We start from the raw sequence: 27,732 nt of genomic DNA on the forward strand, positions 1-27,732 counted from the left end.
ATCAAAACTCACCTTTTTCAATGAAACTATTTCAAAGTAATTAACATCCATCTTAACTCATTATCCTTCTACCCATATATCTTGCCTTCACTACAACTGTACAGAGAGAGGTCTATCTCTCTTAGAGTAAGGTTGTATCTTATACCACCTTATATGCCCCTTGGTATTTACACAAAACCAGTGTTCATTGAACTATAATTGATATTTACTGTTCTTCTCAATTCTGAGTATAAGCATTCACCAAATCTGTATTATATTTCTGCTTTGTGCTGGGAAGCTTCACACAAAGAATAAATAGGGTTCTCATCCTCAGCAGAATTTATCATCTAGTATTTACAATTTTTTTGTCTTAATTTTTGTTTAGAGCCCCCAGTATATTACAAACCTCCTTTGTGTTTCTCCTGACTACCTATTATAATGTTCAATATACTCAATAAGTAATTGCTCAGTAGTGGGGATAAGCCAATGGGTTTTGTAATCATCCTGCTACACCACTAATTGAGCTTCTGAACTACTTCTCCAAAGAGCTGGGATCCAATTTTCCCATACTGTAAGCTTCATTCACTAATTAAGCTCCTCCTTCCTATATATGTCAAGCTTCACTTTCTTCAATCATGATTAAATTGTAACTAATTTTTAAAGTCTTTCATAATGTTTTTTTTAAAACCAAGAGCCAATAAAGATCTTTAGGGAGTTTTAGACATAGAGATAGGCTATATATTTTATGCATATAAACATATAATCCCTTTTTTTAAAAGGTGCTATAGGCAATACTCATCCCTTTCCTATATGGAAAGTTTAGTGTTTATAAATATAGAATATCAATTTATGTAAAATAAGATGCAAATTACTCTAAGTCAAAAGAGCTGAATCTTTAAAAAAGTAATACAGTTTTGACATAAGACCACTATAACTGTCCAATGGACCTACCAGGGCTTTGGAAGGCAGAGTTTCGCAACTTTTTCTTTTATTCAGCTTTATTATGCAGAATTAGAAACTACTGTGATTTTTATTCAACTTGGGATCCTGATTAGAAGAGCAGTGAGATTTATGCCTTACAAACATTGCATTATTAGTACATCATTGTGATATGGCTTCACCCTGATTGTACATAGAGAAAAAGTAACATTGGAATTAAGGCAATAACCACATGTGCAAACCAAGCACAATACCCTGACACAGTCCTTGGTAAAAAGCTCTTTTGCTTAGGTGGTGGTTGATATTGCTGCATGCAAGTCAATTACTGAAGGATATGCTTCATTTATTTAAAAAATCCCTCCTACTGGCCCACGATGGCCAGAAGCAGCTTTCGGTAATCTCCACTTGTGTCACTTGCGATCATTGTGCCCAGGGTCTTCTGATACATCTGACTGAACATCTGTTTTATTTGTACAAGATCAATCTGCATGCAAGAGATGATATTTTTGATGTTAGAAAAAAGTATTAAAAGAAAACTGATATTTATTAGAATTATTCTTTAATAATGAAAAGAACCTAATTATAATCAAAGCTTGGTGGGGGGACCAAATGACCAACATTTGATAGGTAGCATTCATACCAATGCTAGCATTACCCAGGAAAGGGCTGATTCACTGTTCTCTAAAAATACTGAATAAGGGTGGTACCAGTTTCATCTATTATCCTCAAAATATTGGTCATTTAAAAACAATTAAAAAAATAAAACCATTTGATAGGATGGTTATTCTCAAAAACACAGAAAATAACAAGTGTTGGCAAGGGTGTGGAGAAATTAGAACCCTTGTAACATTGCTAGTGGGACTATAACAGTGCAGCCGCTGTAGAAAAAGGTTTGGTGATTCCTCAAAAATAAAATAAAACAGAACCACCATATGATACAGCAGTTCCACTTCCAGGTATACACAAAAAAGCGAAAGCAAGGACTCAAGCAAATATTCGTACACCTGTGTTTACAATAGCCAAAAGGAGGAAGCAACCCTAGTGTCCACTGACAGATGAATAAACAGAAGGTGGTCTACACATACAATGGAACATTATTCAGCCTTAAAAAGAAATTCTGACACATGCTACAACATGGATGAACCTGGAAAATGTTATGCTAAGTGAAAGAAACCAGTCACAAATGGATAAATACTGTATGATTCCACTTATACAAGGTACCTAGAGTAGTCAAATTCATAGGAAGAGAAAGCATAATGGTTGCCAGGGGCTGGGGGGAGAAAGGAGAACAGTGAATTATTATGAGTATGGATTTCGGTTTTATGAAAGTGAAAAAGTTGTGGTGGTAATGGCTGTACAACAATGTGAATGTACTTAATTTAAGCCACTGGAATGAACACTTTAAAATGGTTAAAATGTTAAGTTTTATGTTGTGTATATTTTATTACGATTTAAAGAAGAGATCATGCTTAGAAAACTTAGGTCCAAGTACAAATACACAGTTTTTTAAAAACAATTTATGTAATTTATGTAAAATAAGATAGATGCAAATTACTCTTCTAAGTCAAAAGAGCTGAATCTTTAAAAAAGTAATACAGTTTTGACATAAGACCACTATAACTGTCCAATGGACCTACCAGGGCTTCGGAAGGTAGAGTTTTACAACTTTTTCTTTTATTCGGCTTTATTATGCAGAATTAGAAATTGCTGTGATTTTTATTCAATTTGGGATCCTGATTAGAAGAGCAGTGAGATTTATGCCTTACAAATATTGCATTATTAGTACATCATTGTGATACGGCTTCACACTGATTGTATACAGAGAAAAATGGTTGTCTTTATAAAACTGATTTACCTTCTCTACTATAATTTAGTGGCATGTTTTCTTTCAAGTAAGAAAGAAGTCCAATATATATACAAAGTCAAAGAAAGGAAAGCATTTGAGGTATATTTAGGTGAAGAGAAAAAGATAAGTTTTTAAAAATTATTTTATAATTAGAAGGCATGCCAAATTTCAAGAATTTTTGTATCCAATAGGATTAATCTTTCATACAATTTTTTACATTAGTAAAATAAAAAACATTTTCCAACTTGACATAAATCAGTATTCTCCACAGACTTTCTCAAGTAGAAAAATCTCTTGGCACTGGCTACACTGAGACACAGTGGTCTGTTTCACTAACCCAATCCTCTCTCACGGCATGAGGAGAGTGAACACTGTGCTTTAATACAGCCTCTACCAGCGGTGACAAAGGGAGCTCGCTCTTAACATCCCTCCTACTCCCCAGCTGAGGAACTTTTAGGAAATCAATATTCAGAATCAAGTTAAGCTCAGGGGCACCTGGGTGGCGCAGTTGGTTAAGTGTCTGACTTTTAATTTTGGCTCAGGTCATGATCTCAGGGTCCTGGGATAGAGCCCTACATGGGCTCACACTCGGGGGAGGGGGGATCTGCTTGAAGATTCTCTCCCTCTACCCCTCCCCCCCTGCATTTTCTACCCTCCCTTCTCTCTCTCAAATAAATAAATCTTAAAAAAAAAAAAAAAATCAAGTAAGATCAGACAAGAAAAGAAAGCCTCACCTCACTTCGAGTGACCACAATCCTGACCAGGGTGGAGTCATCTGTGCCGGCACCTTTCATAGAATAGTAGAGCCTCTCAGCAAAGAAGGCAGGGCGGTTCAGGGCACATTGCACTGCAAGTTAGAGATACTTGACACATGATGCCTTGACAAAGGTATCCATGCCCCAGCTTCATTTATCACTTCTAGCCTGCCTTTGATCCTTATAATCATAGCGAAATCTTGACTTTTCTCAGCATTCATCTATCTTTCTAGCTGCATCAGACAGGCTACCTTTAATCTAAAGGAATCCTTCTCCCAATAAATCCCTCTTTTCCTCCATAGATGCAAGAGCTTAGATTCTTTACATTTTTTCCCCTTCAAGTGAGAAAATCTGTGACAACTGCGCCCTGGTGATATCTTACTTAAAAGAAATAATGACTGAAATATCTGAATTCTAGACATCAGTTATATCATTTGGCTGACAGAAGGGTAGGAGATACATTCCAGTATAAAAAACAGATTTGAGCCTAAATTTGAGAATGATAATAAGTCTGACATTTTCTCTTCGGAAAATTAACTTAGCAAAGTCTCTTCCTGCAGATGGTAGAGATATACTAACTTTACATTATTCCTTTAGCTACAATTACTACAGGAATATTTGTAGGACACTCAATTGCTAATACCAATGTGTTACTAATACTCTTTCGTCATATATTCTCCATGAGAATTAAATTTCCATTTCATTGGACATCTCAAAGAACACCACAAACTGGGTTTTGTTCTTGCTTTTATTTCAAAAGGGAAAAGGGTCTCATTGGGCTGAATATTTGAAAGGTGTTTTCTGAGGCGCACCTGGTTGGCTCAGTCAGGGGTTGATCTCGGGGTTGTGAGTTCAAAACTGACACTGGGTGGAGAGATTATAAATAAACTTTTAAAAAAGGTGGTTCTGGATGCCTGGGTGGCTCAGTTAAGCATCTGCCTTCAGCTCAGGTCATGATCTCAGGGTCCTGGGACTGAGCCATGCATTAATAATAATAATTAATAATTCCAAAGAACCCTTTTTGATCACACCACCTGTATTTAAAAACATAGAATTAGCTCAACCTCTGCCTAAGCAGATTCCCAGGAGGCTATATTAATTGTCGTCACTTAATGGAAACAACTATTCAAAGCTTCTTCATCTACAAACAAAACAAAGCAAAACATAAAAGTATCTTACAGATGGTCTTTAAACCACTTTCAACACTTCCAGAAAATTCACGGGCAACACTACTTAACAAATCTCGATTAGCCACCTGCAAACAAAAAGTATAGGGGTTAAAATATTTTCACAACTTAAAAACTGAAGCCAAATCTTCAAAAGAAAAGCTCATACCCTGGAATAAGCCTCCAGAGTAGCTTTCAGCTGAGGAAAGCTTCTTGTGGCAAGAATCATGTTAAAGCAAGATTCATCTGTCCCTAGTCTCCCTTCACCGGCTTGATAGAGACGTTGAGCATCTTCCTGAGCCAACTGGTGGTTAACATTCTGGTTCTCATCACGATTTCCCTGCAAAAGAGGAAGGCAGGAATTGGAAAACCTGATACAAGTTCTACTAAAAATTTTCTTACCAATCTAGTCATTTTTGGACTTAAAGGGACAATTTATTGAAGATCACTGCATAAAGTTTGTCGTGCATATCTTCATTTCCAAAGAAGCTGTACTAGCATAACTAGTACTTTATTATACTGCCAACTTTGGAGTTTATAATATTCGATCATGGCTTAATGAGGTTATGTTAAAATGAGAGGTTTTCAGGACGTTGAGGACAAAGTTAAACCAGAAAAGTTTCCATTAAAAAATTTATAGGGCGCCTGGGTGGCTCAGTTGGTTAAGCGACTGCCTTCGGCTCAGGTCATGATCCTGGAGTCCCTGGATCGAGTCCCACATCAGGCTCCCTGCTCGGCAGGGAGTCTGCTTCTCCCTCTGACCCTCTCATGCTCTATCTCATTCTCTGTCTCAAATAAATAAATAAAATCTTTAAAAAAAAAAAAATTTATATATGGGGTGCCTGGGTGGCTCAGTCGTTAAGCTTCGCCTTTGGCTCAGGTCATGATCCCAGGGTCCTGGGATCGAGCCCCACATCGGGCTCCCTGCTCAGCGGGAAGCCTGCTTCTCCCTCTCCCACTCCCCCTGCTTGTGTTCCCTCTCTCGCTGTCTCTCTGTCAAATAAATAAATAAAATCTTTTTTTAAAAAATTTATATATATATATTTATACAACCCACCCCCGCCCACAAAAAAAAAAAAAAGAAAGAAAAACATCTCTACTAGGAAATATAAACTACTCAAGTGAAGAAATTAATTCTCCTTAGCTGGGATTTAAGATCATTATGCGTTATACTGAGTTCCACTTTGTATTCATTCATGCAGCTAAAAGGAATAGAGAGCTTGTTTTGTGTGAGGCTGTATTAGTCAGAACCGACAGGATGTGCTAGGTGGTAGGGACACAAGAAAGACAAGGTCCCTGCCCTCAAAGAATTTAAGTCAAGGATGGGAACATATAATATGGAGGCTTCATGAACCTCCTTTCCTTCAACCAAGTGTAATCTCACAACATGTAAGTTTTATTTTGAATGTACACATACAAATGATACATGAGCTTTTTAGAAGCTATAAATAACTCAAGTTCTGCTGGACTATGCCAATTTGTATACCAAACTCTTCCTTGGGAAAAGGAGAGAGCCACAGAGGAAGCTCTGGGCCTGAAGGAGAGGAAAGCTTAGATGGGCATTTGGTTTCTCTCAAAAAATAGAAATACAAACCCAAAAGAAGGAAAGCCTGCCCTCTAGTCTCCGTGTCTGTCTGAGGAACAAAATGGAGAGGTGCTCCTTGAAGGGGAGATGCTGTATTCTGAAGAGCACTGGGCACAAGAAATATGCAGAAGCATATTCTATAATGGGAGACTAAAGATAGCACATGAAAAGATGTTCAGGAAAAACTCCCCAGCTGACTGCCTTTGGACTCAAATACACAACACCAGTCTCATTTTCCTGGGAAGCCATTCCTCTGCTCACTCCCTGAAAGAGGTCCCTTTACTTTATAAAATAGATGGGCCTTGAATTTGCATAGATTCAACACCTCATATAAAGTTTTAATCATTTTTTAGTGTTAAATCTGTTCCTGCTTTTGTCTTCCTTTTGTTGTTGTTTTTAAATGCTAATCTACCCCGTACTCTGTTATTCCATCGTAGGTAAGTTCAATTTCTTCCCATCCATTTGCTTTCTTTTTTCTCATGTCCACACCCACCCACTCACTCTGGCGTACTGTTTCCTGCAACTATCTCCCTTTGCTCTGAAGAGCTTGTCCTCTACTCTCTGATCCCTCTGGACTGTCCAACCTTGTGTACTAGCAGGAAAGCTAATAACTCCTGATGCTGAATCAGTGTGCTGGTCTTCTGTGTCATTCCTTTCAAATAAACCCTCATCATCTCATTCTGTAAGTGTGTTTAATATCATTCCAAATACTCTCTTCGGAGAATTTTTTGTCACTTCTCCAGCACATCTGGGAAATCAGAATAAGGAAGGTGCTAATCACAACATTACTGTCAAGTCTGAGAAATGTTTCTGCATTTCTGGCTCTCCTCAGTTTTCACCTCCTCTAGCACTTCCATGGCAGTCCTGCATATTTTCAGTTGATGGTCCAATTTAACTGACTGTACAATGCTAAGCTTAAAGTACAAGATTCATCCCTAGCCTAAAATATAGAGCTGCAAGTTGATTTCTGATTCCATATAACTTCAAAGAGGTTAATTTCTAATCCCTTACAAAAGCCAGATCTGAAGAAATCAATCTCAATTGTGACTAAAAGAAATTTGTACATAGGATTCTGTGTTACCCCTCTTAAAGATGGCAAGATTCCAAGTAGACTAAATACTAAAAGGAATAAAGAATGCTCACTGGTCACAGAAAGTGAAGAATGTTCCCTCCATCAACATATATTCATGCTGTACTCACCTGGCACATGGATACAAGTAAACGTTCAAAATGCCCTGATGTATCTGACCTAATGTCCTTTTCAAGGTCTCGTCCAAATTCTGATTGATAACATCTGACAATTTCTCGGATTTCCTGATTTGTTCTTGTGCACAAAATTTCAATCAATACACGTTCCTGAGTTCCTGCTCCCTATGTGAAATGAAGAAAGGGAGAATTATACAAAAGAAAAACAAAAATCGCTGGAAGTTAATTAAATCTTACTATTCCATCAAATATTTCTTTGGCCTCCAGACCTGAAAAGCCCTATATATTCAGATGATATTATGTATTGATTTAGCTGTCACTGTAAATTCAAAACTGCTATAACATGTGGGGTTTTACATTTGAAATAGGATAAAATATACAAAGTAAATGACATACAGCACCTTCATTGCATTCCGTAAACTCCAGGCATCATAATATGTAGATGGCATGAACAGGGCAAGGATCAGTTCTTCCATATTTCCACTTAACTCTGATTTAAGGTCTTTGATTAAATCCTGTTTAATTACAAATACAAACTAAGTATGTGTGCTCTCCAAATTTTGTTGCTTAAATTTTTTAAGAAAAATATGGAAAAATGGAATTGAGTTGCTTTATGAAAACCTAAATTTCAAACTTAAATAGTATATACTAGAAACAATATACATTTAAAGTTTGTTACACTCAAGCAAATATATTTTTTTAATTTAAAATCAATTAACATAGTGTATTATTAGTTTCAGAGGTAGAGTTTAGTGATTCATCAGTTGCCTCTAACACCCAGTGCTCATTACATCAAGTACCCTTCTTAATGCCCATCACCCAGTTACCCCCTCCCCCCTGCCCCACCCCTTTCAGCAACCCTCAATTTGTTTCCTATAGTTGAAAGTCTCTTAGGGTTTGTCTCCCTCTCTGATTTCATCTTATTTTTCCTTCCCTTCCCTTATGCTCATCTGTGTTGTTTTTTAAATTCCACATGTGAATGAAATCATATGGTATTTGTCTTTCTCTGACGGACTGATTTCGCTTAGCATAATACAGCCTAGTTCCATCCACTTCGCTGCAAATGGCAAGCTGCGATCAATCTTTTTGATGGCCAAGTAATATTCCATGGTGTATTTCCATATTTTGGCTATTGTGGACATTGCTGCTATAAACACTGGGGGGCACATGCCCCTGGAATCACTATGTTTGTATCCTTTGGATAAATATCTAGTAGTGCAATTGCTGGGTCATAGGGTAGCTCTATTTTCAACTTTCTGAGGAACTTCCATACTGTTCTCCAGAGTGGCTGTACCAGTTTGCATTCCCACCAAGAGTGCAAGAAGGTTCCCCTTTCTCTGCATCCTCGCCAACATCTCAAGCAGATGTATTTTAGTTATTTATTAAAGATTTATTTGAGAGGGCGCCTGGGTGGCTCAGTTGGTTAAGCGACTGCCTTCGGCTCAGGTCATGATCCTGGAGTCCCGGGATCGAGTCCCGCATCGGGCTCCCTGCTCGGCGGGGAGCCTGCTTCTGCCTCTGACCCTCCCCCCTCTCATGTGCTCTCTCTCTCTCATTCTCTCTGTCTCAAATAAATAAATAAAATCTTTAAAAAAAAAAAAAAAAGATTTATTTGAGAAAGAGAAAGAGAATGCACATGAGTGGGGAGAGTGGCAGAAGGAGAGGAAAGAATCCCCAAGCAGACTTGCCTGCTGAGCAAGACGCCTAACACAGGGCTCGATCCCAGGACCCTGAGACCATGACTTGAGCCAAAGTCAAGAGTCAGTCACTTAACTGACTGAACCACCCAGGCACCCCTCAAGCAGATGTATTTTACTCATTCTACCAATAAACACTTAATAAATTCCTACCATAGTTTCACCACTATACCAGGTACAAAGATAGATACATGAAATAAAGAATTAAGATTAACAAAATGATAAACAGATATTTGTTTCACACAAGAAACTGTTCTTGTTCTGTGCAGAAGTAGGAATCATCATCACTGTGTTCTTATTCGGAAAGATAAACATCTAAAAAGAGATAATATAAGGCAGCCTCCACTCCAGTACCAGATGAGTAAACGGCACATAGATAACCAGCAGAAAAAGCTGAAACAGAAGAAGTTAAACTGGGCTAGAGAACTCAGAGAAAGCTTCTAGTCCAGATCTTAAAGAGTATATAAACATTAGCAGGCAAAGAGGAAGGAGAAAGATATTTCAGGCGAGGAGGAGGAACATAAATGAGAAACAGAAAACATGGTTCCCAGTCTTGGCTATGCACACACACACGATGTAGAGGACAAATACTCAGAGATTCTGCATGTGTTTTAAGTTTGAAAGGAGATTATGATGCTCAGCTAAGGTTGAGAATCACCAGTATGAGGCAAGAATGAGCAAAGCTTGTTTAATGAAGAAGATAACCAACTTTGTTAGAGGAGAATGTTCTCAAAGATTAGTGAGACACAGTTTTAACGATACGCTTGTGTTATTACCTTGAACACCAAACTAAAGAATGTGGATTTGATTCTGCATACCGGGAGGAGCCACTGGAAGCTTTTATGCAAGAAAAAGACACTGAAATGACAACCATAGGCCGTATGGACTGTGACGATAAAGAGACTTTAGATAAGAACATTTTTGCAACCAGATCACTTAGGTAAGAAGTAATAAAGGCTTGGATTTGAGTGGTGGATTTGAGATAGAAGACAAATTTTAAAAGAACCCTTTACATATTAGATCAAGGAGATATTGTCAGTAACTGGATGCTAGGACAAAGTGCCTGGCATACAGTAGGCACTGAATGAGTACTCACAGACTGATTGATAAAGAAGAATGTGGAATCAAGGACAACTCCACAACAAATGATATTTGTATTAATTAGTAGGAAGCCAAGACAAAAGGGGGCTGGGAGCAAAAAAAACACAGGCTGTGAATTTAGTTTTAATTCTAAACTGATATAGGAGAAAATTCAGGACAGCATAGCACAGGCTATATATTAATTAAAGAGATTCATAATACAGAAAATACTTTCGTTAGAGAAGTGAATCTGATGTTGAACCCTAAGGAAATCTAGAGTTTGTGTCGCTTCATCAGCTTTAAGACTAAAGAAGTAGATCTGGGCCAGGCAGAGAGAGTAAGGCAGAGTAGAATAGATGAAGTCGGACAAACCAAGGAACCTCTATTCCCATTCTGAGAAAAGTAAACTGGATCCAGAGCATGTTAGGAAATTTTAGGATTCCCATCTAAATGGAAAAACAATGCTACCCAGCTTTCCCCTTTATATCTAAGAAGCAATAGTGCTTTTTACCCATTGAATCTTGCTCGATTTTGTCACTGATCATCCATTCAGCAAACATTGGTTTTGTTTTTTTAAGATTTTATTTATTTATTTGACAGAGAAACAGAGAGAGAGAGAGCACAAGTAGGCAGAGCAGCAGACAGAGGGAGAGGGAGAAGCAAGCTCTCGCTGAGCAGGGAGTCCGATGCGGGGCTTGATCCCAGGACTGTGGGATCATGACCTGAGCCGAAGGCAGACGCTTAACAGACTGAGGCACCCAGGTGCCCCTCAGCAAATATTTATTAAGTGGCTATTTGTTATTATTCCTATACTTGGTGCTGAAAATGCCCAGATGAATTGGACGTGGTTTGCCTGAGGGGAGCTCATTGCTGCAGGGAGTAGGGAATGAGATCAGTTATGGCAGAGGTTTTACAAAATGCGACTGGACCACAGTGAAAGCAGCAGCAAAATTCTGCTCTGAGAAATCAAACTTCATAGTAGCTGATTCAAGCTAAATCCTGAAGAAGCTGTTTGCCATGAAGAAAAAAAGAGGAAAAGGTGTTCTAGGCCAAGAGAACAATGTATACCAAACATAAAGGTCTGAAAGACCATGACGTTTGCGGTGAATGGCAAGAAGTTACATGCATCATAATATAGGATATATTTAGAGGGAGGAAGAGGAGTGGAAGAGGATGCCAAACACCAAGAATAAGTAGGGGCTGTATAGTAAGTCCTTGAACCCCACTGTAAAGGAGACTGTGAACCATACTATTTCTCTATTACACTATTTACCTACCTATTTGATATAATAAATTTATCTATTATCAGTTATGCTATTGTGGCCATAATCTATTTTCTACTGAGTATCTATCACATATCAGACATCATATGAGGTATGAGTAGGACTATGAGATCAAGGACTACTCCAGAATTAGAAAGGCTTTTGAGAGAAATAAATAGTGAACACACCACTCCTGGGGTCTCTGAAATCTAGCTGTCTCTACTTCTCACCACCAGCACTAATAAAACAATAGTATACAACCTAAAATAAACATGGAGCCTATAGGCCACTGTTTGTGGCCAGGAAAGAAAAAAATATATATACCTTGCCATACATGGTCTTAAAAGCTGCTTTAATTTTTTGCCTCTGATCACTGGAACGGCTGGCCACAACGTCCACAATTGCCTGCTCATCTGTGCCTGGAAGAACCATACATGTTTAAGTTAGGGTGAATTCTGTACTGGGTATTCCCTGAGGACATCTCTTACATGCTTACAAGGTGCCTGGTGTCAGATTAAATTGAGTTATGTGCACAGGTGGACACATAAATTTGATTTAAAAAATAAAGCTTATTGTTACTTTAGATTCAGTCACTTGAAATTATCAATAAGATTAAAAACCTGTTTTCCTTACCAAAACCCTTCATTGCTTTCCGAAGAATTTCTGCGTCTCTCATGGCATCGAAGTTGGCAGCTGGCTGGACTGTTCCTTGAACTCCCTGAGTCATCGCAGCAGGCTGAAAAAAGAGGCATAAAATCCAAGTCAGGGATTGTGCTAATCATTTCATAAGATAACATTACATCAGGGGCCCCTGGGTGGCTCAGAGAGTTAAGCGTCTGCCTTCAACTCAGGTCATGATCCCAGGGTCCTGGGATCAAGCCCTGCGTCAGGCTCCCTGCTCGGTGGGGAGTCTGCTTCTCCCTCTCCCTCTGCCTCTCACCCTGCTTGTACTCTCTCTCCCTTGCACTCTCAAATAAATAAAATTTAAAAATAAAATAAAAATAAAAATACATCAAATCATCATGTTGTACACCCAAAACTAAAACGATGTTACATGTTACTTATATCTCAATAAAACTGGGGAAGAAACAAACATGAAAATATTTTAAACGTCTTTAGTAAAAGAAATACAAATTTATTATTATTTTTTAAGATCTTATTTATTTGAGGCGCTGGGTGGCTCAGTCGTTAAGCGTCTGCCTTCGGCGCAGGTCATGATCCCAGTGTCCTGGGATCGAGCCCCTGCATCGGGCTCCCTGTTCGGCGGGAAGCCTGCTTCTCCCTCTCCCACTCCCCCTGCTTGCATTTCCTCTCTCACTGTGTCTCTCTGTCAAATAAATAAATAAAATCTTAAAAAAAAAAGATTTTATTTATTTGAGAGAGAGAATGAGAGAGAGAGAAAAGCACATGAGGGGGTGAGGGTCAAAGGGAGAAGCAGACTCCCCGCTGAGCAGGGAGCCTGATGCGGGACTCGATCCCCGGACTCCAGGATCATGACCTGAGCTGAAGGCAGTCGCTTAACCAACTGAGCCACCCAGGCGCCCCCCAAAATATAAATTTTAAGTCAGGATTCTCTGCTGACAAGACAACTTAAGACTTCCCCAGTCATCACTCTTAGCTAAGGAGGTCATGTTTGTTTTAGGACAAAGAATATGAGCATTTTATTATGAAGGCTCATTCTGGAACAGGCAAGAAAGACCTATCCTCTCCCTGCCAAAAGACAGCTAAACACCAAACTTTCAGGAGATAAGAAAAGTCAAGCTTGTGAAACTTGTCACAATCTTCCTATGTCTTGATTTCCTTCTTAGAACAGCAGGAAAGAAAGAAATTGATCCCTGGATAGTGTGAGATGAGCAGCAGTGTTTGATTTAAAGATAATAATATAATAAGGATTTTAGTTAGGTAGACATTGAGCTGCCCAATGAGGTTTCAAACAAGCAATATAATTTTTTTAAAAGATTTATTTGAGAGAGAGAGCACACAAGCAAGGGGGAGGGACAGAGGGAGAAGCAGACTCCCCACTGAGCAGGGAGCCCGACGCAGGGCTTGATCCCGGGACCCTGGGATTATGACCTGAGCCGAAGGCAGATGCTTAACCAACTGAACCATACCAGGTGCCCCCTATGTACAATTTTTATTACATTTTTAAGTCTGAAGTGATTTCAAAATCTAAAAAAATTTGAAAATACACAGCTAGGAAACAATTCAATAGTTTTCTTAAACTATTCAAATCAGGGCTTAAGAGAGATGGGATGAAGTGAGATGGTATTTCACCACAGTTTTTTAAAACTGAATTTTAGTAATATATTTTATTTAACCCATTATCTTTAAAATATCATTTAAAGATGCATTCAACATGACTGCAAAATATAAAATGACTCAATTGCTTTTTAGGCAACTGAAACTGCATTTAAAGTTATACCCACTGAATATAGCAATATGCCAGCAACTGCAGGGGTAAATTAATGGGGAGAAAGGGAACAGACCATTTTTTAGCAAACATTCTTAGGGTCAATAATTTCTCCCACTTACCTATATTCTCACACAACATTTTTTTCTAACAACCATCCTGCACTATGAATATAGTGCCAGGAATATAAGCAGGGAACTAACAAATATTTGTATAGTGGTTTTAAGAAAAAATTCTCAACTGCAAATATTCAAGTATAATTTTTTTTTCTTTTTTAATATTTTATTTATTTGACAGAGAGAGAGAGAACACAAGCAGGGGGAGCGGCAGGCAGAGGGAGAGGGAGAAGCAGGCTCCCCGCTGAGCAAGGAGCCCGAAGCAGGACTCGATCCTAGGACCCCAGGATCATGACCTGAGCCGAAGGCAGACACTTACCCGACTGAGCCACCCAGGCGCCCCTAAATTTTTTTTTCAACATAAGCCTTTACATGAGCCTTATGGTATCAAGAAACTAAGAAAGGTTCCTTTGATGTAAGCACCTTCACTAAAATCCTAAGTTAGGGCAAAAAGCCTTTGGACTGGACTAGGCAGTAAGAGAAACTAACCCCCAACATGTACTATTTGATGATTCTCATTTTCTGTTATACTCTTCTTTCTTAAAAAACAAAAACTGGGATGCCTGGGTGGTACAGTCAGTTAAGCATCTGACACTTGGTTTCGGCTCAGGTGGTGATCTCAGGGTCATGGGATTGAGCACGGAGTCCACTTGAATTTCTCTCTCCCTTTCCCTCTGCCCCTACCTCCCAGCGTGCACGCTCACTCTCAAATAAATGGGTTGCCTGGGTGGCGCTGTCAGTTAAGTGTCCAACTTATGGTTTGGCTCAAGTCGTGATCTTGGGGTCATGAGATCAAGCGCCAGGTCAGGCTCCCTGCTCAGCAGGGAGGCTGCTTAAGACTCTCTCTTAATACATGTGCATGTGTGTGTGTGTGTGTGCGCGCTCGCTCTCTCTCCCAGATAAATAAATCTTTAAAAAATCTTTAAAAAAAAACTACTCCAATTTTCATCTGTAGGAAAAAATGGATTTGTCTTATTCTATGTAGAAAGTCTACATTTGAAGTGAATCTTCATCAAAAGTACTATCCTCCAGCCATTATACTAAATTAAAGGAAATCAGGGTCTATGTTCTAGATGTCAAAACTCAAACTAGGGAAAATTTCTCAGCACAGTATCTGCCACCAAAAGTTCCCCCCTTTGACACTCATTTGATGCCAACCTTCCTGCTGAAAAACAAAATTGGGTCAATCAGGAAAGGTCACCTGGCCCAAATGCCCAACCAAGACACAAATTTTCATTTCCCTTAACACACACACACGCACATCTACCAGAGGACTTTCAGTGACAGGGAGTTCTCTCCTCACAAGGTAGCCTACTCCACCTCCATGTAAAATATCTTCCAAAATCTATCACTCTGTAAACTTCCACCTACTGGTTTTAGTTCTATCTTAAGGTAGTAATTGTTACACATGAGTTACATGTGTATATGTGTTTCATTTTTAGTGTTTTATGTTTGAAAATCTTTTATAATCAGTCATAAAATGTTTCTAAAGCTATGCGCATGCTTAAGCTAAAATAAAATAAAAATTCTCATTAAAATAGTTACAGATTTACAATATCATCAACAATCAATAATAAAAAAAAAGGATCGAAAGCAGTTCTCTATGTGCTTTGAAGGAATACCATTTAGAGTATCAGCAAAGCAGCACTGTGTAACAGGAAGACTACTGGTCTGCGAGTCAGAAGAGCTAGATCTAGTCTTAACTTTGTCTTTCACTAGCTGTGTGGCCCTGAACAAGTTTCTTAATCTCTCTGGAGATCAAATTCCTTAAATCAAGAAAGTAAGCCAGAAAATAGCTGAAGTGTTTCTCTTCCAACACTGTAATCCCTATCCCACCCCAGCTTTAAAAAAAAGCTTGAAAATAATAGATCTTTATGAATAAACAGTATGGAAATAAATAAGAAAAATCAAGATAAAGATAAGCATAAAAGTATACTGCTTGTGTTCCTGGTAACTTCCATAGGATATAAAAGAATTAATAAGGCAATTAAAAATAAAACAATATTAAAATAAAGGGCTATACAGAGATGGGGCAAAGATTTGATATATGGGAGACCTTCCAGGGCTACTGAGAAATCAATTCAACAAACATTAATTGGCTACCACAGTTAAAGCCTTGTCAAGCACTACAGGGACATAAAGATAAAACAGATATAGTTGAGCCCTCAAGGAAGTTGTGAGAGAAAAATACACGAAAAATCAGAAAGTAATAAAGGCACATATAGGGGACCCAGTAATTAGTGAACATTAGAAAACCTTACTCACTTCACTGTTATAATCCAAAGAAACAGGAGAGAAAACAGGATAGGAAGGAAAGGATTCTGTATTGATCTGAAAAAAGAGTAGAACGTTATAAAGGTAAAAAGAAAAAACAAATCCACACTTTCTCAAACACTGCCAGAAATACCAATTATTCAGTCACCCAAGTTCATAGTTGTAACTGCCAGCGAAGGAAAAAGAAAAAGAAACCAATGCCAAGAACCCAAGTGAATCTCTATGAAAAAGTTACGAGTATCATCACCTGTGAGAAGGAACCTATCCTTGTCTTATTAAATCATCAGGACACACTTACAAGCAAATGGACCAAAGAGAGCATTGTGTCTACCAGAAGCAAAGATTAGAATCTTCAGTGACTGTAATAAACCATCTCCTCTGCTTCATGGAAATCTCTAATGTCAGCAAAGGAGTGGTGCCCTTCTTTGGCATTATCTGATTAGGATGAAATATAAAAATAGGAGCAGAAATACCTGACTTGGGTAAGGAGCTTGTCCTCCAGGATACTGAGAAGGCATCTGTCCTCCAGGAAAGCCACCTAAACATTTAAAAAAATACAGTAAACAGGTCTTATAGGATTTAATTTTTCAAAACAGCATTGACTATTATGAATATGGAAACATATGAGAACATTCACACTATGTTATTCACTAGGATAAATTTTTAGCATTATAATTCACTGAATCTAAAACCAACTTTGGTCATAAGAACCTTTTACAATAATTCATGTTCTACACAATGTAACAAATAATACCTTTTTTTTCTTTAAACACTCAAACCAAACTAAATTCTGATTCCATCTGGAAAGAATGTCAGGACATAGTTCTGAAGGTTTAGGAGTGGTACAGGAGTGAGCAGAGAAGCTCCTAAAGGTTTTTTGGCTCTGGAACAGATTTTTTTTGTAACTGGAAAAGTGGGTCCTTATTTCCATCCTACTGATTAAACTTTTCCATCAGATTAATCCATTTCATGAAACCATGTATTTAAAATTATTCATGGAAGTACTAAGTTTACTGAAGGCTATCCCAAATGTAAACTAAGTTCTCTCAATGGCAATTGAGATTTTTAAAATAGCACACTATTGTTTTTCTCTGGATAGTTGGTACCTACCAGGCAGCGGGACCTGTGCTGGGCCAACACCGTAAGACTGGGAGGGCGGCTGTGGATAGCCAGGCAAGCCTGCTCCCCCTGGTGGGGTTCCAAACCCTTGACCTGGAGGAACCAGAAAAAAGAATATAATGACAGTTCTTATGACTAGAGAGTAAACTTCAGGAAAATATCTACTAAGAACAGTGGGGGAAAAAATAGGCTATTAATCTATAACAGCAGTCTCTTTTGGTCTAAATTCAACTTACCAATTCCTTCTCCATTACAACATTTTTACTTCATTCACCTGCCCAACTAACTTATAATATCAGAAGTGCTAAACTTTTTTACCTTTGAACAAAGCTGTCTTTTTTAAGGATCACAATCGATTACAAATAACCAGTGTGATACCTGGGTGGCTCAGTCAATTAAGCATCTGCCTTCAGCTCAGGTCATGATGCCAGGGTCCTGGGATCGAGCCCCACATCAGGCTCCTTGCTCAAGAGGGGAGTCTGCTTCTCCCTCTGCCTGCCACTCCCCATGCTTGTGCTCTCTTGCGCTCACTCTCTCTCTGAGACAAATAAAATCTTTTTAGGGGTGCCTGGGTGGCTCAGTCGTTAAGCGTCTGCCTTCGGCTCAGGTCATGATCCTGGAGTCCCGGGATCGAGTCCCGCATCGGGCTCCCTGCTCGGCGGGAAGCCTGCTTCTCCCTCTCCCACTCCCCCTGCTTGTGTTCCTGTTCTCGCTGTCTCTCTCTGTCATATAAATAAATAAAATCTTTAAATAAATAAATAAATAACCAAGCCAACTGTTATATATTGGTTCTTTATTACCATGAGATTTATTCTTTTTCACAACAGAATTTTAAAGAATGTTCCCTGCTTTCATGCTCCCTAAGAACCTTTATCCCTCAATCTTGCCAGCCAGGTTCTTACTGTCTTTGGTAGAGAGTAGGCTAAGAGCATCTCTGACCTCATACAAAACAAGCAAGGATGAAGAGGATAAAAAAAGGAAAAAGTGGTACAGCAATTCCAAATCCTCACTAATGCCACAACCCATTACTCACCTCCTGGATAGGCTGGAGCTCCCCCTGGTGGTGGGGCACCAGGATAGCCTCCAGGGGCTGGATAACCTCCAGGGGCAGGGTAGCCTCCAGCTCCTGGGTAGCTGCTACTTGGGGCTGGTGGGTAGGCACCTCCTCCCACTGGAGGAAAGCCACTAGGATAAGGATACTGACCAGGAGGGGGAAAAGATGACTCCTGACCTGCAGGCTGAAAAATGAGAAAATTTTTCAAATGAATGTGATCACATAGAAATATGACCCACCTAAAAAAACAAACAGATAACTGTCAAGGTCTAGATTTTCTTTTACATATTAAAAATCCCATTAAAAGTCTTGGTATCTTATACTAGTTTACCAGTATACTAGTTTGTCAGGACACCTGCTTGTCAGAACTCAGTTAAATTTAATTCTACCTGTGTCAGGCAAGAGGGGTCTGTTTCTCTATTTGGGAGTAAGAACTAGACTCTTTACAAACCTCAAGCCTTCAGGAAAAACTAACAAAGCTCATTAGTTCCTTCATTTTTATAGCACCTGGAAATATGAGAAAGATATAGCTCTCTACCCTAAAGAGAAGAATTCACAGCTCTCTTGCAACATACCAGAACCTGTTGCGTAATAGGAAAAAAAAGAAAAGAGTCACCTGAGTCATACATGGTGTGACATTTTGGAGCCGACTAGACAATGTCTAAGAGTGGCAGAGATTGTCACATGTTCACTAAACCTTCTCCTCTGGCCATAAAGCTAGACTACCTTTTCCAGAACCCCCTGCAGTTAAGTAGGACAATATGAGTACTGGTGAATGAAGAGACACAGAAGTGAAGTACACCACTTCCAGCCTGGCCCCTACAAACCCCCTTCACAGTCCTCTATACTCTCTCATTCTCTTTTCCTTCATCTGCCAAATGGAAGCAGAGAATCCAGTGGAAGACTCTAAGGCCCTACAGGATGGTAGACCCACTATGTCGAAGGAGCCTGGAAACCTGAAAGACTACATGGAATAAAGCCTCCTTGATTCCTCCCACCCTCCCACCTTCCCGCCACTGACTTCTAGGAAGTAAAGCAAGCAAGAAGTGAGTTTTCATTCTGTAAAGTCACTTAGATGTTGGGGTTGTCTGTTTCAGAAATTAGCCCACACTGACGAAATGGTAGCCAGAGTCCAGTTCAGTACCTAGGGGCCTGGGAACATATTCATAATTCTCATCACTCCTATGATAAATTCAGGAGAGCTATATATTCATCTTACATAAGGATACACATATTATCATTAACCTGCATAGGCCTCTTTGTATTCTCCCAGAGTTAGAAGGAAGCCTTACACACTTATGAGTATAAAATTGAAATGCATAATTCTCACTTAAATGTTCCCGCTATGAGTTTAGTCCTCATAGTCCAGACATCAACAAGGCAGAACTTAGTAGCACATTTATAAAATGAACCTCAAATACTCAGTCTCAGAACTACAAATCCAGGGACCTTTAATCCACTGCAATTTGTTATCTCTGAGTCAAGCCCTTCTAATTATTTTAAATCTTCTAACACAAAGGTTAAAAACCAGTGACTCATGGGATGAACTTAGCTTACATACATGTTCTATTGGCTCATACAACATTAACATTTAAAAAAATTAATTTCCCAGGGCGCCTGGGGGCTCAGTTGGTTAAGTGTCTGCCTTTGGCTCAGGTCATGATCCCAGGGTCCTGGGATTGAGCCCCGTGTCGGGCTCCCTGCTCAGCGGGGAGTCTGCTTCTCCTTTCTCCCTCTCCTGCTCCCCCTGCTTGTGCTCTGTCAAATAAATAAAATCTTTAAAAAAAATGAATTTCCCAATTTAAAAAAATGGGGCAATTTCATATCAATTCCACATTTCTGGCTTTTCTTGAAGAAATGGAGTATTAGCAACACTGAGTCTGCCTCCCAGCATGGCTATATTGGGCTACAGCTGAGTAGCTTCCGGTTTTCCGAAAGTGAGGCAAGTGCCCTCTCATTCCTCCATAATACCTGCCTTAACACACTTATTCTACTCAGTACCTCTGGGCAATTGAGTTTATGACCCCTACCCTAGCATACCTGTAAGATCTGCCATGGGCTAGTCCTATACGATGCCTGTTCCAAGTACATAAGCTATTTTATAAGTGCCAATACTTACAGGATATCCAGGGAAAGGTGGGTAGCCTGTTGGGGGATAGCCTGGGTATGACATTCTGTAACAGTAAAAAAAGTCCTCTGTAATTTTTTATAAGGGTTAAGTCCTTTGAACATATATATTATCATAGGGTTTTACACAAAATATATCTTTCAAAATGAAGAATCTGTCAGGCATTCAACAGGTGGATATTAGAGGTATAAGCAAAGTTTATAAAATGCTTCATTTCACCATTCACACCAAAGGAGTCAGTATAGCATAGTAAATGTTCCAACTTCATTCTCTTCATACCATATAATTTGTCATATCTGAATACTACCAGTACTATTATTTATGGAATATTTACGGAGTATCTTTTAAGCCAATTAATTTTTCATGTAAATTTATGTCTAGGGGCTCTGGGTGGCTCAGTCATTGTCTGCCTTCAGCTCAGGTCATGATCCCAGGGTCCTGGGGTCGAGTCCCACATCGGGCTCCCTGCTCCACGGGAAGCCTGCTTCTCCCTATTCCACTCCCCCTGCTTGTGTTCCCTCTCTCACTGTGTCTCTGTGTCAAATAAACAAAATCTTAAAAAAAAAAAAAAGGTAAAATACTTTAAAAAAATTTATTTTAGGTCTACTTTATATCACTTCCATAAATGAAAAACTTATGTTTCTTGAGAAGGTAACATTAAAATGAACATGTAAATATTAAAACAAAGGCTTTTCAGGTGCCACAGATATCCCCTTATTTGGTGATGTAACATTATGGGAAACAATGGTTAAGATTTAACATTCTGTAGTCACACACACCTTTTTATAAACTTTTAAGTTTCAAACTTAATCAAAAGTTAATAGTATAGGGGCGCCTGGGTGGCTCAGTTGGTTAAGCGACTGCCTTCGGCTCAGGTCATGATCCTGGAGTCCCAGGATCGAGTCCCGCATCGGGCTCCCTGCTCAGCGGGGAGTCTGCTTCTCCCTCTGACTCTCCCCCTCTCATGCTCTCTATCACTATCTCTCTCAATAAATAAATAAATAAATCTTTAAAAAAAAAAGTTAATAGTATAAGAAACCCCATAGACTCAACACTCCGCTGCGGTAATTACTAATTCATGGCCAATTTTTTTTTTTTTCCTCAGTACTCTCATTCATTCCCTACCACTCCATTGGATTATTCCAAAGCAAATTCCAGACATTCTACCATTTTAACCTATACATACTTCAGTATATATACCTACAAACATAACTTTAATTAACAGGACTGGACTGTTTTTAAAATAAAACCATAATATCCTCAATGTGTCAGTGTCCAAATTTCTATGGTCTTTTAAGTATTTTTATTGTTCTTTTTTTAAAGATTTTATTTATTTATTTGACAGAGAGAGACACAGCAAGAGAGGGAACACAAGCAGGGGGAGTGGGAGAGGGAGAAGCAGGCTTCCCGCTGAGCAGGGAGCCCGACACAGGGCTCGATTCCAGGACCCCGGGATCATGACCTGAGCCGAAGGCAGACGCTCAACAACTGAGCCACCCAGGCGCCCCTCGTTTTTTATTTTATACTTGTTTTTTTATTAGGGAAAATTCAAAGATTTTAGAACAGTGTTAGATTGACCTGCATGGCATTACTGAAATTCAAATGTTTTAACATACAAATTTCTTGTGGTTCATCCTGATATAATGAATGTTCACATAACCTTCATGTTCAGTTCCAACAACTATCAAGTCATAGTTAATTCTGTTTCATTTTTACCCTTCCCTAGATTTTTTTTTTTTTTTTAAAGATTTTATTTATTTGAGAGAGAGCATGAGCGGGTGCGGGGGCGAGGGTGGTAGAGGTAGAGGGACAAGCGGACTTCCCACTGAGCTCAGAGCCCAACGTGGGTCTTGATCCCAGGACTCTGAGATCATGACCTGAGCCAAAGTCAGCCACTTAACCAACTGAGCCACCCAGGCGCCCCTTCCCTAGATCATTTTAAAGCAAATCCCCAGTCAGTTAAGCATCTGCCTTCTGCTTGGGTCATGATCCCAGGGTCCTGGGATCGAGTCCCACATCAGGCTCCCTGCTCTGTGGGGAGTCTGCTTCTCCCTCTGCCCCTCCTCCCACTGGTTCTCTCAATCTCTCTCAAATAAATAAATAAAATCTTTTTAAAAAAAAAAATAAAGCAAATCCCCAGACATCATATCCCTTTACTCATAAATGTTAATACACCATCTGTAAAAAGAGGACTCTTTTAAGCCATATTTACCAATACTGTACCTTAAAAATTTAATTTCCTAATATCAAATATCCAGTCAGTGTTTAAATTTACCCAGATGTCTCAAAATAATTTTTACAGTTTGGTTGTTCAAATCAGTATACAAATAAGGTCCATATAGTCTAGTCAGTTGGCATGTCTCTTAAATCTCTTTTAAAAGCCTCACCTCTATTTTTTCCATGCAGCTTACTTGTTGAAGGAACCAGTTTGTCCTGAAATCTCCCTCTATCTGGATTTTGCCAATAGAATCTCCATGATAATCTTTTATAGTTATTTACTATAGATTTGTAGTCAGATCTAGAAGCTTGATCCTATTACTATTTTAGCATAAATACTCAAAAAATATTGTTTGTTTCTATCAGGAAACACATTAATGATCAACCGTCTCTCTTTTACGTGGCTGATAATCAATGTCTAGATCTAATTCTATCATTTTTTCTTCATTTATTATCTGGAATCTGAGAAATCTTTTATCAACTATATGGTTTTCCTGAAGTACAGTCTATATTGAGGGGTGCCTGGGTGGCTCAGTTGGTTAAATGTCTGACTCTTGATTTCAGCTCGGGTCATGATCTCAGGGTTGTGAGACAGAGCCCTGCATTGGGCTCTGCATTGGGTGTGGAGCCTGTTTAAGATTCTTTCTCTCCATCTCTAAAAAAAAAGAACAATCAATTCAAAGTTATTTTCTTCAAAAGGAGCTCATTTCTATTTGGAAATGCAAACAGTAACCTGAATATCTGATGATGTTAAGAAATTACTACATCTTGGGGCGCCTAGGTGGCTCAGTCGTTATCGCCTGCCTTCGGCTCAGGTCATGATCCCAGGGTCCTGGGATCCAGCCCCGCACCGGGCTCCCTGCTCGGTGGGAAGCCTGCTTCTCCCTCTCCCACTCCCCCTGCTTGTGTTCCCTCTCTCGCTGTGTCTCTCTCTCTGTCAAATAAATAAATAAAATCTTAAAAAAAAAAAAATTACTACATCTTTAGGTGTCATATTGGTATTATGATTTTTGTGAAGCATCTGATCTTTTAGAGATACACACTAATATATATAAAATGTTATAATGTCCGGAATCACTTCAAAATAATATGAAAGGGTTGGGCAGGAGTACAGATGAAACAAGATAATCATGAGTTGATTATTTATGCTGGGTGACAAGTATGTGGGTACTCAATACACTCTTCTGTCCACTCTTACATGTTTAAATTTTTCCATAATAAAGGGTTTTTTTTGTTTTTTTTAAAGACAGCTCATACAAACCATAAGAGACTCTTAAGCATAGGAAACAAACTAAGGGTTGCTGGGGGGGAGGGGGGTAACTGGGTGATGGACATTAAGGAGGGCACGGGATGTCATGAACACTGGGTGTTATATAAGACAGATGAATCACTGAACTCTACCTCTGAAACTACTAATATACTATATGTTAATTGAATTTAAATTAAATAAGACAGCTCATGTAAAACAAATGCAGACAGTGTGAACCAAAAAGCCACAAATATATACATACATATGTATGTGTGTAAATGCCTTTCGCATTTGAAGAAAACACTACTAACCTAAAACAAATGCAAATAAACAGAGGGAAAAAACATTCAGAACAATACCCTTCCTAGCCTGACCATATCTAAAAAACTATTGGTGATCAGATAAAATATACCTGGCAAATATATCTATCTAAAGTCAAATAATCATTTATTTAGCATGTACCATAAAACACTGTACTAAGACTGTATTATCAAAGGTTTAAACTGTTTTAAAAGGTGATGGATAGGGGCGCCTGGGTGGCTCTTCGGCTCAGGTCATGATCCCAGGGTCCTGTGATCCAGCCCTGCATCGGGCTCCCTGCTCCGTGGAGAGCCTGCTTCTCCCTCTCCCACTCCCCATGCTTGTGTTCCCTCTCTCGCTGTGTCTCTGTCAAATAAACAAATAAAATCTTTAAAAAAAAAAAGGTGATGGATACATTGGCAGAGAAGTTGAACACTATCATGTGCAAGGCAAAAGGTGGAATATAATTGTAAGATGGACAATCATCAAAACAGAATGAGGAGTATATTAAGAGAAGCCAGCTAGGAGGCCTTCAGTATTGGGCGGAATTAAATACTCATCTTTCCCCCACCAGATCACTCTTAATATCCCATATCTAACCAAGAAACAGACTCTCAACTATAGAGAACAAAGTGATGGTCACTGGAGGGGGCGGGGTGTTAAACAGGTGATGGGTATTGAGGATGGCACTTGTGTTGAGCACAGGGTGTTGTGATGAATCACTAAATTCTACACCTGAAACTAATATTGTAATGTATGTTGACTGGCTGGGATTTGAACAAAAACTTGGGGGAAAAAAAAATACCGTATCTGTTACTAGTACCACTATTTAAATTACCTACGACTAAGTACAGTAAATAACCCAATGTTTTTCTTTTTCCTTTGAAATGCCTCTCCTACTCTTCCTGTAATTTCTATTCTCATGGCCATATCCTTAGACCAGGTTTTCATCACTTGATGCCTGTTTTACTAAAATTACTTTCCCATTTATGTCCTTGCATATACTCTCACACTTATAATTTTCCTGCACTTATAGTTTTCTCTTTCAGCATATCACTCTTCAGTTCAAAACTCCTCAAAGACTGCTGCCGGAGTATCAACTGAAAATTCATAGGCCTGACATTCAGGTCTCCTTAGTACTGGCTCCAATTTATCTATTCACTTTCTTTCCTCACAATACCTACACTCCAATGTGCAATCTCTACCACTTGAACCATTCCCAACATGCCCTTGTTTCAGCCACTGTTATTAACTGACTTGGCCCTCATGCCTGGGCTCACTCACCTTCCCTGGCTTACCAAGCTCAAATCTCCTCTCTCCCTTCTTTGAACAAGGTACTAGATAAAACAGTACTTCAACTTTAACATGGATGTGAATTACTTGAATCTCGTTAAAAATGCAAACTCTGCTTCAGTAGTTCTGAGATGGGGCATGAGATTCTGCAGTTCTAACTAGGCTTCCAGGTGACGCTGATGTTGCTGGTCTATGAATATTTTTTTTAACTCCTATGAAACCATCTCTAAATCATATTAAGTGGGAAAAAAAGGCAAGGTGAAGGGCGCCTGGGTGGCTCAGTTGGTTAAGCGACTGCCTTCGGCTCAGGTCATGATCCTGGAGTCCCGGGATCGAGTCCCGCATCGGGCTCCCTGCTCAGCAGGGAGTCTGCTTCTCCCTCTGACCCTCTTCCCTCTCATGCTCTCTGTCTCTCATTCTCTCTCTCTCAAATAAATAAATAAATAAATCTTAAAAAAAAAAAAAAAGGCAAGGTGAAAACTGCATAAACTGCCAACTCTAAGTATAGAAAATACATTTATTTGCTTGTATGTATATCCCTGAAAGTATTCTCAAAAAACGAGGCCAGCTGAGACATAATGGGAAGGAAACTTAATTTTCAATGTACTTTTAGCCCTTTTGGAGTTGTGCATGTATCATCTATTCAAAAGGTAGATTTAAAAAGCTTTTGCAAAAAATTAAAATCCCAGGGTGACTCAACAAATTACTCATTTTCCCCAAGGAATAATAAGACTATATTGGTAAACAAGAGCTTTTATTTCCTTTTCAACATTCTCCATCACCAACTACTTTTGTAAGAGTAGAAATCATTCTTGGTCCTCCAAACCATCTCCACCCAGTGAGTCAGCTACTAAAAGGGTTGGGCCTCACTACAGAAGTCTCAAGATGGCAGGAAGCCCAGGAACACAAGATTTATGAAACAAATACGAAACAGGAAGGGCAAATGAAGATGGCCAACAGGAGCGACTACAATTTTCCAAAACCTGCCTCTTGGTGGGGAAGGACAATTTAAATCAGTTGGCAAGGGCCCTTGGATAAAGAACTAGAGTAAGGGCCAGACATGACTTCTGGGACAGGGAAGGCAGCCATCACCAGTGAGGACTGAAAAGCAGCTTAAATTTGGAGTAGCCAACATTCTCTCTTCTACCTGCCATCTAGTGCTTGAAACTCCTTCCCTGCCTGAGAAGTAATTCATTACGCTCTAAATAGGACAGATTATCAGATCAGCTCCCTATCAGAAGATACTCGCGAGTTTAAAGGCAGTTTCTGTCACTTTTATGGTAGACATCAGCCACCTTTCGCTGTATAGGAAGTGTTTGCTCAGGACGGAGGGCCTGATATCAGCACACATCTGTTGAAGGAATAGTAATCAAATCTGGAATGTTATTTCCCAGAATAGTTTCCAAGAACTATAAACTTGAGGCAATGTACAATTTTAGGCTTAGGCATTCTGTCCCAGGCTTAGTGAAGCACAGGACAAATTCCCCAAAATTTGCTGTGTCACCGGAAAATCTAATCACCAGCCAGCCAGCTTTCGTTGCTCCTTGTTGGTTTCCCTACTCAGCTTTCCTTGAGGTCACTTCGGCAGGGCCCTCCTCTGGCCTCAGTCCCTCCACCTGTGGTCCACCTGCGGTCCACCTGCGGTCCACCTGCGGGCGCGCGGGCTATCACCGTCCCTCTGATCTCCAGACAGCGGAGTGGCACAGAGGCCGGCCGCCTCGCCTATCCTACCCCAATGCAATGCGCCTCCGCCCGAAAGCCCCTGGCGGGGAGCCAGGGTCCTGAGACACACACGCCGAGACGCCCGCCGCCCCGAGGCCCACAGGCACCTCCACCGAACCCCTACCGCGGGGACACACACGGCGCCCCGCCATCTCCCGGACGGCGCACCTCAGAGCGGGCATGTGCGAGGTGACACAGGGAAGGGGGGCAGAAAGGGTAGGGGGCGCCTCACCTGACCCCGGCGAGCAGCGTCACAGCCCAAGCCTGGTCGCCAGCAAGATGGAGCCGGGGGAGGGCCCGGGGAGGCGGAGCGCCGGGGGCACCGCCCGAGCCCG

General features: G+C 39.8%; 1 protein-coding gene across 2 annotated transcripts; it reads right to left on the reverse strand.

Annotated features, from left to right (window-relative positions):
- On the reverse strand, positions 1-27,722 carry ANXA7 (annexin A7). 2 transcript variants are annotated; one of them, XM_035021556.1, is made up of 14 exons: positions 27,630-27,722; positions 20,608-20,662; positions 18,468-18,672; positions 17,426-17,527; positions 16,789-16,853; positions 16,307-16,372; positions 12,149-12,251; positions 11,840-11,934; positions 7,878-7,991; positions 7,471-7,641; positions 4,855-5,025; positions 4,699-4,774; positions 3,499-3,611; positions 1-1,402 (listed from the first exon to the last, which is right to left on the reverse strand). In XM_035021556.1, the coding sequence occupies exons 2-14, from the start codon at positions 20,659-20,661 to the stop codon at positions 1,280-1,282; spliced, it is 1,458 nt and encodes a 485-aa protein (XP_034877447.1). In that variant the 5' UTR covers position 20,662; positions 27,630-27,722; the 3' UTR covers positions 1-1,279. The 2 variants fall into 2 exon arrangements, with proteins under 2 accessions (XP_034877447.1, XP_034877452.1); XM_035021561.1 differs by lacking the exon at positions 16,307-16,372 and having other exon boundaries at positions 27,630-27,721.
- Positions 27,723-27,732: the final 10 nt, after the last annotated feature.

Source organism: Mirounga leonina, unplaced genomic scaffold (genome assembly GCF_011800145.1).
Source record: "Mirounga leonina isolate KUSES-001 unplaced genomic scaffold, KU_Mleo_1.0 Mir_114, whole genome shotgun sequence".
Classification (NCBI taxonomy): domain Eukaryota; kingdom Metazoa; phylum Chordata; class Mammalia; order Carnivora; family Phocidae; genus Mirounga; species Mirounga leonina.